Source organism: Perca flavescens, chromosome 13 (assembly GCF_004354835.1).
Source record: "Perca flavescens isolate YP-PL-M2 chromosome 13, PFLA_1.0, whole genome shotgun sequence".
NCBI lineage: Eukaryota > Metazoa > Chordata > Actinopteri > Perciformes > Percidae > Perca > Perca flavescens.
The window spans coordinates 14,635,283-14,648,213 of record NC_041343.1 but is presented as its reverse complement, the minus strand read 5'-3'; the positions used below and the strand labels follow the sequence as shown (position 1 = coordinate 14,648,213).

The 12,931-nt window shown below is 43.6% G+C and overlaps 2 protein-coding genes across 2 annotated transcripts; both read right to left on the bottom strand.

Moving 5' to 3' along the window:
- Positions 1–1,604: 1,604 nt before the first annotated feature.
- On the bottom strand, positions 1,605–7,695 carry LOC114567142 (7SK snRNA methylphosphate capping enzyme). Its single transcript, XM_028596092.1, has 4 exons — positions 6,569–7,695; positions 4,570–4,788; positions 4,293–4,416; positions 1,605–4,196 (listed from the first exon to the last, which is right to left on the bottom strand). The coding sequence occupies exons 1-4, from the start codon at positions 7,595–7,597 to the stop codon at positions 4,162–4,164; spliced, it is 1,407 nt and encodes a 468-aa protein (XP_028451893.1). The 5' UTR covers positions 7,598–7,695; the 3' UTR covers positions 1,605–4,161.
- Positions 7,696–7,755: 60 nt separating this feature from the next.
- Positions 7,756–9,848, bottom strand: LOC114567027 (7SK snRNA methylphosphate capping enzyme-like; the record flags this gene model as incomplete). The annotated part of the gene is made up of 2 exons (XM_028595916.1): positions 9,488–9,848; positions 7,756–8,503 (listed from the first exon to the last, which is right to left on the bottom strand). A coding segment is annotated over exon 2 (681 nt), but the record flags the coding sequence as incomplete, so codon positions are not given.
- Positions 9,849–12,931: the final 3,083 nt, after the last annotated feature.

Sequence of the window (12,931 nt, the reverse complement as noted above, 5' to 3'; positions counted from 1 at the left end):
ATGTGTTCGGAATTTTGCCGACCGGATACGGCCTCTGCCTTAAATTACCTTAAAAATAAAAAAAAGGCTGTATAAGCAAATACTGAACCACTGAATCTGGAACCCCTTTTAATCAATTTAAACGTAAAACACAGAGAAACATTCAGATATATCTTCTTATTCAGAGGAATACAAAACTAAACGCTTCCCTGACAGAATAGATGTTTTATCCCAACAGTTTCCCCAGAAAATACAAAGAGGTTTTAGCTATTTCACTACAGCTGTACAATGTCATACTTTAATGTTAGAAAACTAATAAATGAGAAGTGGGTACGCAAATGTACGACAATTGTTTTGTCAGGGCTTGTGTTTCTGACAAAATATGTGATCAATATTTCATTACTAATGCTTTTAATCTTATAATCGGAATGTAGCTACAGAATTTAAAGATTAGCTACCACTGAAAATTGCTCTGCTGTCCTGAAGAAAATCTCTGGGATTTTGTGTATGAGAAAAGATAAAATTTAGAAAATGTGAGCATATCGTTGGATGTTGGAGGTCTGCTGCACAAAGCAGAATAACTGAATTATTAACATAACATTGTTAAATAAAACCCATATAGCACTTTCTCTCAGCAAAAAGCCAGATGACCAAATGCAGTAATTCATCAAATCCATTTCTCTAGAATGGGTCCTCAAAGTTGCAAATACCAAACATGTAAATACTAAAAACAAATATAATAGGGTGTGCTTTCACTGCAATTTTTCTGATCATATTTTCTTTTGGTTTCTTTGCAACATGAAAACCTTGGACCTGAAGGTTTTCTTAATTTGAATCCATCCTGCACTATAAATTCATTCCGGTGATTTTTGCTGGCTTTAAGGGCAGACGTACAATTTTGAAGAGCAAATATTGCACAAAATTGTGTTGTACACTACTATAACTTGAGATCTGAGCATTATACATTTGAAAAAGTAATATTTCTCACTGCCATTAAACCCTGTTGAAACAAAAATATCTCTTACGCCCTATTTTGTGTGTAATTTAATTTCATAAAAATAAACATCACACAACTTTGTGCAATATCTTAAGGAGTACAAAAAGGTTTTACAGCACTGTTTATGACCACATGCAATTTCACATCTCCAGTAAAGACACGATTTAGCTTGGATACCTGGATTTATGAGTCAGGCTTGTTGGGTTAAGATCTCTAAGCTGTTGCTGCTGATACAGTAAAGTGCAATCTTTCACATTTGTGGCAAAGTACTCACTAGCTTTAAACTACCTTTGTTTCCCAAATAAAATACTCAAGAAGGAAATCTTTTGTTAGTAATGCAAAAAAGCAAAATGCCCTTGAAGTTACAGCTGTGGGCTAAATTTAAGCCTGAGAAACAGATTGTCTTAGTTTAGGAGAAAGGTGTGATTTGGTGCTGTGTCTGATGGGCCGACTGAGGTTGAAGCCAATCCTCTTTCAATTCAGAATGCAACCTAAAGCTTTATTGTATAGATTAATCGGTGTTCCACAACGTGTTATAAAAAGTTTGATGGAAAAAGTATTAAATATCTTTTTCTATTTTGAAGAATTTAAAAAGATAAAGTGAAATGAGAGTGCATTAACAACAACAATCCTTTGAAATGGTTTATAAAAAAATAAAGAGCCAATCTAACAATCCATGTGCCTGCCAGGACAGAACAAAGCAAACACATCAGAACATTGCAATGTACATATTCATTTGTTGTTACAGAGCTGGATTAGCAGTTTGTTTTAGGACAAAAACTCTGACTCACTCACAAATTGGCAGAGAACATTTGAAAACACACAAAAAAAAAAAAAAAAAAAACACTGGAAAATGACAAAAGCAGTTATGAACTTAATATTGACAACATTAAAACAAAATTTGCAAACTTATTTACACTGATCACTTACTAAAATAGAAACCTATCATCCATCCTTCTCCATCATCTCCTACTCTAGTATGCCAAATGCTGTAATTGAACCAGTCACAAAAAGGAAGCTTTTTAGTCCCAGCCACTTACAATGAAAGGTTGTAGATGAGCAATGCTCAGTGCGCACACCAGTAAAGATATAATCACAAAGACTAACTACCCATAAAATAGTTCGGCAGAGCTTCAATACAAACAGCCTATTAATATTTCAAATGGTAAAAAGTCATATGGTCATTTTACTAACAATCCATTTTCTACAAATGTAAATTTTTGTTCCGTCTTACAGAAGCTGATTTCAACTCAGGAGCTCAAAAGTGATTCTGATGCTGTTTGAATTAATGCCTGTCCAGTGGTGAAGATCAGACCACACAAAACAATGCATGTGTCGGATTTATACATCACTGAAGACGCTGTAGCAACTCTCTAATGACAGGCCTCTGCCTTAAATCTTACACTCAATTATACTCTCAGTCACAGTCACATAAACAACATATAAAAAGGTAGGGCTATGGCTTAACTGTCATTAAAAAATATACATTTGATCACTGCATGCTACAGATTTACCTTGCTAAACAGTCCTTGTGGTTTCTGTGCTAAATTATTGAGCTGAGCCGACACCTGGGTGTTAGCACAGCTTAAATGTGCCCCCTACCATTAGGATGGAGCATTGAAAAGGCTTAAAAAAACCCAAGAAGTGATTTGTTGCTTCCTAAACAGTCCAAACTCTCAAGTAAAATTACACAGGCCTGAAGGTTTACATTCAAAAAGCCAAAACTGTTTTCTTGAAAATGTAGATATCTGATTTTTCCCATTTTTAACATTTTAGCTGTGGTCAGGTTTGAGGTACCATATAAAAGTACTCTTGCCAGTGCTAGTAGGCCTGAGTAAACTACGTACTTTCCCAAGTCATAATAACAGAATCTAATATTTGATGACATTCATCATGACAGTTTTTAAGGAACTGACTGTTACAAAAAAAAAAAAAAAAAAGGACAAGAGACCGTGAAAACATGCTGGCTGGGCACTGGGTAAGCTTTCACTAGTTGTAGTTTAGGCAGTTTACTGGATGGCTGTTCTGTTTTTGTATGTTTTTGGCTGTTTTCAGTGCACCTTTCTCATCGTGCATTATTGTCTTTATCACTCAGACAAGCCACTTTTCACTTCATAGCGTCTTAGGTTTGTGCAATTTAGGAGCTTTTCATACTGTCCATGGCAAAATGTGGACTTACATTTTCACAGCTCTGTAACATATTAAAGTTAAATCAGCTCTAAGGCCTATTTTGCAAAAAATAATGACAAAACAAACTATATATTAGGGTTGGAAAATGGGACAGATATATCAGCTATAGACAATCTACGGCTGATGGAATTTGTTTGGCTGTTTCAAATTCACCAAAATATTTGTATTTATACGTCCACCACAACGGGATTCAAGGCTTCAAAAATGATGCAGATATGTAACCACAAAGGGCACAATTTCTGTCATCAGTAGTTGTAATGGATCTGGCAATATGAGGCTTCATTCATAACCTGCATAGTGTCCTACACAGCATAAAGCACATCACCCGGCTTTTTAAAGGACATCATGTCAGTATGATCTGTGTAATGGCTTTGGAATCCAGTGGTGTACTGCTGTTTTGCAAGTGCAACACACAGTTGGTCACATGGAGCTAATGTAGTGAACACACCATCAATCACAACTTAACGTGGATATGCTGGCCAATTGGAAAAAGTCTGCCCTATTGCCCAACCCTAATATGTAAACTTTATGTTGATGCGGTGGCACAGAACAGTTATGAAAACAAAGTTTTGAAAGTAAAGATATATGGCCAAAGATTTTCAAACACATGTTATGGCCTTGCATCAAAGTGGAGCATCATTAGCACTAGGATGGTCCAAGGAAAGAATCAGCTAAGCACCTCTTCTACAGTCTGGCCCAGCTATGATGTCCAGGTTATACACTGTGGAGTCCGATCCAAGTTCACTCCATACTCTTTAAGAATTTGTAGTCACAGAGGATTCTGATAGATACCTCTTCTCGACACATCTCATCTTTACGAAATTGATTCCACTTTGGTCCCATTCTCATTTCTGAATTTCATCTTCAGCATTTGAAAAGCTGGAGTAACTGTTAAGGACACAGATGATTCCTTGCAGTCCAGGGCAGCTGGCTGGCTTCTATGTATGGTGGTGGCTTAGGCTACTCACATTCAGTGATCTTCAAGGCAGGAGCGGTCATTTGTGAAATAAGTAGATTGGCCTCTGAAAACCTGGGGAGAAAAAAAAAAAAAAAAAAGTTGAAAATGACATCAAGTGGTGGATCACATGTAATGCATACATTTGTTCTGACAAATTAGAATATTTACCTCTTATTGAACACTTTGGGGCCCCAAGGTACTCAGAACTTGTGAAGCCCACCTCTGTTGTAAGGTACGATGAAAACTGGTCAGGTTTGAGGCGGATGCTGTGAAAGTTCCTGCTAATATTATCCTGGCAAGTGAGAGTGAAAAGAAACATTTTAGCTAATCAAACAAAGCTTTAAAAATCACAAAAGGCCACCTGGTATATCCCAGGTATTTTTGCTTTGTTACAAAAGTCATGGTTGGCATCACAACAGCCCTCTTAGTCATCTTAGTTTCTTACCGTCAGCTTCTTCCTCCTCACATAGGACTCCCAGGGCTGTGGCTCCAGAATGAACATGCCTCCAGGACGGAGATGTTTGTAGACTCTCTTGAAGAGCCGCATGAGGCCACTGTCTCCCCAGTTCAGGTGAACCCATTTGGTAACGCTCAGGCACAGGATCACGTCGTACTCTGGACGCTGAGTCAAAAGAAGATTATCGTTCTCCAGTACATAATTGGCCTAAATGGAGAGAAGAGGTGCAGTGAGAAAAAACATGGCCTTGACAGGACAAACTATTTTGTGCTACTCTGAGCACCATGACTGTAATAAAGTCAAGACTGTTTTCTGAAAGAAACACATTAGGGGTATGGCCACAGATGGAAATCTGGTATTTGTAAATCTTATTTGGTTGACGTTAATGAAAGTGTCTTAGATTTGGTTTGGGGTCTATTGGACAGCAGAGTGCAGTGATGACTCCACTGGTCTACAAATAAATAAAAATATATATAAAAAAAAAAAAAACAACACAGGGGCAAGTAAAATATTTTTTAAATGTGTCCTATAATTAATATATAATTATAAGATCGATCTATCTATCTATAAAAAACAGTATGCATTTGTATCTCACAAGCGATCTTCCAATACAGGCAGGTGGCAAAGCTATGCAACCTAAACCAACACAGGAGCTACTGAGGAAGAATACCCACCACATTTTACTGCTGCACTGTGAAACCATTTGACTTACAAATGGTGCAAGATTAATACGAAACCATGTGTCAACAAGTCCAGAAAGGGATTTGTTTTAATAATAAATGTATCACTTTGAGTCATGTATCAAGTTATATAAAAAAAACTTGGCTCCCCCTACTCAAATATGGAGATACATGGACTGATATGCATTATTGATGCGGAATGAGAAACAGTTGAGGAGAAACAGAAGGAGAGTGTTATTTGATCCTGATCACTATTTAAACAGAAGGCAACTGGGAACAAAGTTTGGGAAACTTGATTATCAGAACAGACCTTTTTCACAGTAGACATTTTCAAATGTAATGTCAGGAAAAGACACAGGTGTTACTAGCAATAGCTGGGGTTTGGTCTACCGCACGTCCAAGAAATGTTATCGAGAGTCAAGATGAGAAACCTTTACATTTGAAAGAGAAAATCTGACGTAACATTTGTCAAATTCTCAACCAAAGGTGGCACTGATAGGCCAATGCCAAATGCTTCTAGCCACATTGCAACATCACCCTGGTGAAAAGGACAGACTGCTTCCTCTTTCCTGCTTCCATCTTTCAGTTCTCAAAATCACTGGCAGCATCGGGAATAGTGAGCCTCTGGATGGAAACACACACAAGGTGTGCAACAGACATAAGGGGGGGGACAAACTAGTGGTAATTTCCTCCATTATCACAGCTTGAGCAAGTGAAGATGAACTCAAGACAATACAAGGGACTCAGAAAATCAAACGGGTGCAGATGCTTCCTTATTAATACAATAACAATATTTGTTAAAAGGCTAAATGTGTTGTTAAATTAAGTATGGTGCTGCAGAGACATCCCGGCCTACAAATCCTATCCTACAGACTAAAGAAAAGAAAAAAAAAAGAAATCTTTGTTTGGTACAGATCCTCAAAAAAAAAAAAAAAAAAAAAAAAAAAAAAAAAACTACTACTATCATTTTGACTGTCCTTTTAATTTGAATATTTTTCAATGAAAATCAGAATAATGATACAAAAATGTTCATTCCCATCAATATCGTAAATCATATCGCAATTGCAAGATCAGTAAAAAAAATAATCGCAATTAGATATTTTCCTCATATCATGCAGCCCTAGTTTCTGTACATCATGCTGCTACCTTAGTCTTAATGAATATATAAGATGCAGACATAATGCATGCAGCAGGTAATTGTGAGGTAATGATTTTATTTTGACCTTTGTCTAAGCTCCCAAGATGCAACAACATGGGAACCTCATTCATGCTGCCACCAGATGTTCACACAGGCAATGCAGTCTTACCTTGACGAAGGACACATTTGAGGGGAACTCGCCGGGCCGTGTGGTGGATGTTTCTGTTAGTGGAGGTGCAGCAATGGGCCCCCTGGAGATCCGTAGGGACACAGGAAAAGAGCAGCTCACAGAGTGATCAGCAGGGGGTGAATCACACGCTTCCTGCTCCATTTCCTCTGTTTTGTCGCCCTGTCTCTGGGTCCCCGCCTCATCTGTGTGACAGGAGTCATTGTCATTTGCAGCCTCTGCAGGGCCACTTTCTCCTTTCACCGGTTTACCGTTTTCATCCCTGCTCTCGGCTTCATTGTGCTTCTTGTCTGTGCCTGTGAGACTCTCATTTCCATTCCTTGCCTGCTTAGTGCTCTTTTTCTCCTGCATCGCATGCCTGGCTTCTTGGGTCTGCAGTTCAGACAGATAATGTCTGATGTTCTTACGAGCTGCATGTACCAGACCACTGTCAATATCCAGGCCTAATATGCGGGCAGGTCTTAACATTTTGGCAATATAGAGTGTTAGGTGGCCTGAGTTGCATCCCAAATCCAGAACGTCTTTACCTTCAAACCATTCGGGACGAAGCACACGTACCCGTGCGTCTTCACTAGCGCCTGGGTTGCGGTAGCCATAATACTTGTTGTAGTTCCCATACTGGAACTTCTTCTGTTGCTCCTTCGCCTGGGTGTGGGGCTGCTGGTGCTGGCGACCTCCTGGCCCTGTTTTGGGACCACTCCTTGGTGTGTGGAAGGACTGGGAATTTCTCGATGTACCACAACTCCGGTCTACAGATACTGACTTTCCAATTGGCGTAGAATGGGTCACAGGGGCCTCCATTTTTCCAGAGTTGCGCCTACGCTTGCGTCTGCTTGTGTGCTGGTTTGGTGCCCCCGATGTGGAGGAAGTGGAATCCTCGATAGAAACAGAGGTCATCTCTTCCTTGCAGCTGGCTGAGTTGTCAGCTGAGTGCTCATGGGAATCCCCTGCGACACTGGAGAAACTGTTGGACTCTTTGGAGACATCTAGTGCAGAACATGAGGCTAACATACCTGGAAGCAGTGTGGAGGTGCCAGTTTTAACCTCACTTTTTCCTGATTCTGAGAGGTTGATCTGTGTGGTTGAAATCCCACCACCTCCTACTCCTCCTCCAGCCCCACCTCCTCCTCCAGCCCCACCTCCTCCTCCAGCCCCACCCCTCCTCCTCCTCCTCCTCCTCCTCCTCCATGGTGTCTGTTGCGGTGTCTCTTCCTGCCACCACTTTTGAAGGGGGACACCAAAAAGCTGCTGCCTGCTATCCCGCTGTTCAGGTTCAGTGGATCTGTGATATCTCTGGGAATGAGGATTTCCACAGGGTCTCGACTCTTCGCTGGCAGCGGGGAGGATTTGGGCGTCTCTGCATTGAGTGCCCTGTTGACCTCCTCATCCAGCAGGCTGTTGAGATTCAGTGGGTCAAAAATGTTCCCACCCAGGAGGAAGTTGGTGGGCAGGACGGAGTCACTCTCAGAGTTGGCCCTTCGTCTCCTCTTGCCAGATGTTGGATGCTTGAAACTAGCGGTTGCTGTGTAGCGGCGCTTGGTTAGTTTTGTTTGTTGCTGTTGTTGTTTGGAATGATGAAAGCTGTTCCTGCGATTGATGTTATTCTCGTTCCCTCTGGCACCCTGTCCAGCATCGTCTGAATGGGTAAGTGCATCAGTCGCGCTGATGTGTTTTGGAGAGGCTTCAGGGCCTGAGACAGGACAAGCAGCTGCAAAATCAGGGGTGGCAGCGGTACCCTCCACCATCACAGTTATATTGCTGTATCCTCCAGTACATTCTGATAGCTGCAGAGATGAAGTTGAGCTGGCCTGTGGACTGCCAGTTTTTACAGTATCCTCATCAACAGACATCACTTCTGGTTGTCAGGACTGATGCAGACATGGAAATTATTCTGGATCTGAAAGTCAGAGAAAACATCTGTCAAATGAAAAACGAATAGTATAAATCATGTGAGGTATGGTGAACAATGTTACATAAAAGTAGGTTATTGCTGCAATCACACACTCTCTAACTACAATGCAGTCACTCATATAATTTACTATATTATGCTTTTGATATTCTCACACTTGAGTCCAGGGACCGGCACCTCAAAAAATGAGGGTTAGGCTAATTAAAGTACACGTTGTGGTCAATCACTTTGCATTTACAGAAGAAGATGTACCAGATGTCTCTTTACTTTCCACTGTCATATCCTAACATAGCAGTGTTTCCTCTGTATTCATTTAGCAGTGCTGCACCACCACAGCATGGAAATGACCACCACTGCAAACATAGCCTATGTATAAATATTGTAATTTAGCGTCAATGTTATCTATAACTAAACTAAGTGTAGTCCAGCTGCTTTATAAGTAACGACTATATAATAATTATAATAATAAAATATATGTTGAACATTAGAACCTCAACTTTAAACATAACTTAGACCCAAACAGCAAAATATATGAGACATAACAATAATTATTGCCAAATGCAACACGGCTGTCTTAAAATTACAGGGGAAACACTGCATAGTGTTACAATAATAACAGTCCCCGCTTTAGATGCAGTGTCTAGGACTACGTCATTATTAGATTGAGTATCTGACATCTAAAGAGTGGCTACTCAGGAGTTACTGACCTGAAAAGTTTAGAAGTCCTCCCTGTGTTGGACAGTTATCTAGTTAGCCAGCTAGCTCTTAGCTTCTCTATTGCGGGCCAGAAGACTGAAACGTCGACTAAACGTTCAGCTCCACTCCGGCCAAAAAGCCGATACTAGACAAACAGTCAACTACCCAGCTCGATGTGCTGCTGCCTGAACCCCCCTAAAATCGTGATTGATAAAAGTGATACTATCTACCAGATGCCTATCTCTACGCATACAGTCAACAGTTTAGTGTAGTCACCATCAAACTAACAGTCTCACCTCACAGTTCTCCCCGCCTCCGGCCGGACTGTCACTACCGCGCACTCTCTCGACTCGAGCTAACGTTAGCGTAGCTAGCACTCAAGTGTTCCTAGCTACATCAATACAACGGTGGCAAGCAACGCAAACAAACAAGTACACACAGCGCGGGTATCCCGTACTAGTCATCCCGCAGTTAGGGGCTCCTCTGCCCTCCAAACTGTCTTGTCGACTTCTTCAGTGAACTCCTAGTCGCCCAATGGCAGGCAGGTTGGTGAATAAATTATTCCATTCGCTGATAGAGTCGGCATGGCGGCGCATCCGGGCTCCAAACTGTCCAAGATGACAGGGGCGGAAATCTCTGACTGGAGGAGAGCTCCGTCTCTGGGCATTATAATGAGCCTCACTGATCCTCATGCTAGTAAGTAAGGCTGCAACCACTATCGATTAAGTCAATTATTGTTACAATTATGTAAGATTAAAAAAAAAAATAAACAGAGAAATTCTGCAAATCCTGTGAAAATGTAAATGTTTAGCATTTCCCCGGCTACTAACGTTACTTAGCTGTTAAAAGTTTAACAAAATTGATTTTTTTTTATGTCAATCGATTTGACTAATCGTTCCAGTCCAAACATTACAACACATTACATTGTGGTGTTATAGTATCCATATAAGATTAGGCCTGTTGTTTTACTTTTAATATATTTTCAACTCAAAATGTAGTTAGTTCTGTCCATGTGAGTAAAGTCTATGGTGTAAACATAAGCAACAATTTGTGTTCTGTGGATAACATTACTGACAAGCAGGAACATTTTCTTTCTGAACATTCTAATTACCATATAAAAGACCTTCATGTATGCAGGCAAGTCCTCTTCAGACTTTTATTTGTTTTACTTTTATACTTTAGTAAAGATTTTTCATATATATATAGATATCTTCTCCGTGAACCATCACCTTATCGTGGTGGAGAGGTTTGTGTGTCTCTGTGAACCTGAGGGCTGTGTTGTCTGGAGCTTTGTGCTCCTGGTAGGGTCTCCCAAGGCAAAGTGGTCTCAGGTGAGGGGCCAGACAAAGAATGGTTCAAAAACCCCAATGAAGAAGCAAGGTAGAGATGGAGTGACCCTGCCCGGAGGAAGCCCGGGCCCCCGCCTGGAGCCAGGCCCAGACGGCGGGCTCGCCGGGCGAGCGCCTGGTGGCGGGTTTGCCACGGAGCCCGGCCGGGCACAGCCCGAACAAGCTACGTGGCTCCCATCTCTCCAGCCCATGGGCCCACCACCTGTGGGAGGAACCGTTGGGGTCGGGTGCGATGCCACATGGGTGGCAGTGAAGGTCAGGGGCCTCGACGGACCAGACCCGGGCGGCAGACGCTGGCTCTGGGGACGTGGAACGTCACCTCTCTGTGGGGGAAGGAGCCGGAACTGGTGCGGGAGGTGGAGCGCTACCGGTTAGATCTGGTGGGGCTTACCTCTACGCACAGTCTCGGTTCTGGAACCATACTCCTGGATAGGGGTTGGACTCTTTTCTTCTCCGGAGTTGCCCAGGGTGTGAGGCGCCGGGCGGGGTGGGGATACTCACAAGCCCCGGCTGGCCGCTGTGTTGGAGTTTACCCGGTGGACGAGAGGGTCGCCTCCCCACGCCTGCGGGTTGTGGGGGGAAAACTCTGACTGTTGTTTGTGCATATGCACCAAACAGGAGTTCGGAGTATTCGGCCTTCTTGGAGACCTTGACTGGAGTCCTGCATGGGGCTCCAGTGGGGGACTCCATTGTTCTGCTGGGGGACTTCAACGCACACGTGGGCAATGATGGAGACACCTGAGAGGCGTGATTGGGAGGAACGGCCTCCCTGATCTAAACCAGAGTGGTTGTTTGTTGTTGGACTTCTGTGCTAGTCATGGATTGTCTATATAACGAACACCATGTTCGAACATAGGGATGCTCATAAGTGTACCTGGTACCAGAGCACCCTAGGCCAAGGTCAATGATCGATTTCATAATCGTTTCATCTGATCTGAGGCCGTATGTTTTGGACACTCGGGTGAAGAGAGGGGCAGAGCTGTCAACCGATCACCATCTGGTGGTGAGTTGGGTCAGGGGTGGGGAAGACTCTGGACAGACCTGGTAAGCCCAAACGTGTAGTGCGGGTAAATTGGGAACGTCTGGAGGAGGCCCCTGTCCGACAGACTTTCAACTCACACCTCCGGGCGGAGCTTTTCGTGCATCCCTGTGGAGGCTGGGGGCATTGAACCCGAGTGGACAATGTTCAAAGTTTCCATTGCTGAAGCTGCGGCGAGGAGCTGTGGTCTTAGGATCTTAGGTGCCTCAAGGGGCGGTAACCCACGAACACCGTGGTGGACACCAGTGGTCAGGGAAGCCGTCCGACTGAAGAAGGAGTCCTTCCGGGATATGTTATCTCGGAGGACTCCGGAGGCAGTTGCAGGGTACCGGGGGCCCGAAGGGCTGCAGCCTCTGCCGTGAAAGAGGCAAAGCAGCGGGTGTGGGAGAAGTTTGGAGAAGACATGGAGAAGGACTTTCGGTCGGCACCAAAGTGTTTCTGGAAAACTGTTCGCCACCTCAGGAGGGGAGCGGGGAACCATCCAAGCTGTGTACAGTAAGGATGGGACACTGTTGACCTCCACTGAGGAGGTAATAGGGCGGTGGAGGGAGCACTTTGAGGAACTCCTGAATCCGACTAATACGCCCTCTATGTTAGAGGCAGAGCTGGAGGATAACGGGGATTGTCGCCGATTTCCCAGGCGGAAGTCACTGATGTAGTCAAACAACTACACAGTGGCAAAGCCCCGGGATTGATGAGATCCGTCCAGAAATGCTCAAGGCTCTGGGTGTGGAGGGGTTGTCCTGGTTGACACGCCTCTTCAACATTGCGTGGAAGTCTGGGACGGTGCCAAAGGAGTGGCAGACTGGGGTGGTGGTTCCTCTTTTAAAAAGGGGGACCAGAGGGTGTGTGCCAATTATAGGGGTATCACACTTCTCAGCCTCCCTGGTAAAGTCTACTCCAAGGTGCTGGAAAGGAGGGTTCGGCCGATAGTCGAACCTCGGGTTGAGGAGGAACAATGCGGATTCCGTCCTGGTCGTGGAACAACGGACCAGCTCTTTCTCTCGCAAGGATCCTGGAGGGAGCCTGGGAGTATGCCCAACCGGGTCTACATGTGTTTTGTGGATTTGGAGAAGGCGTATGACCGGGTCCCCCGGGAGATACTGTGGGAGGTGCTGCTGGGAGTATGGGGTGAGGGGTCTCTACTCAGGGCCATCCAATCTCTGTATGACCAAAGTGAGAGCTGTGTCCGGGTTCTCGGTAGTAAGTCGGACTCGTTTCAGGTGAGGGTTGGCCTCCGCCAGGGCTGCGCTTTGTCACCAATCCTGTTTGTAATATTTATGGACAGGATATCGAGACGTAGTCGGGGTGGGGAGGGGTTGCAGTTTGGTGGGCTGGGGATCTCATCGCTG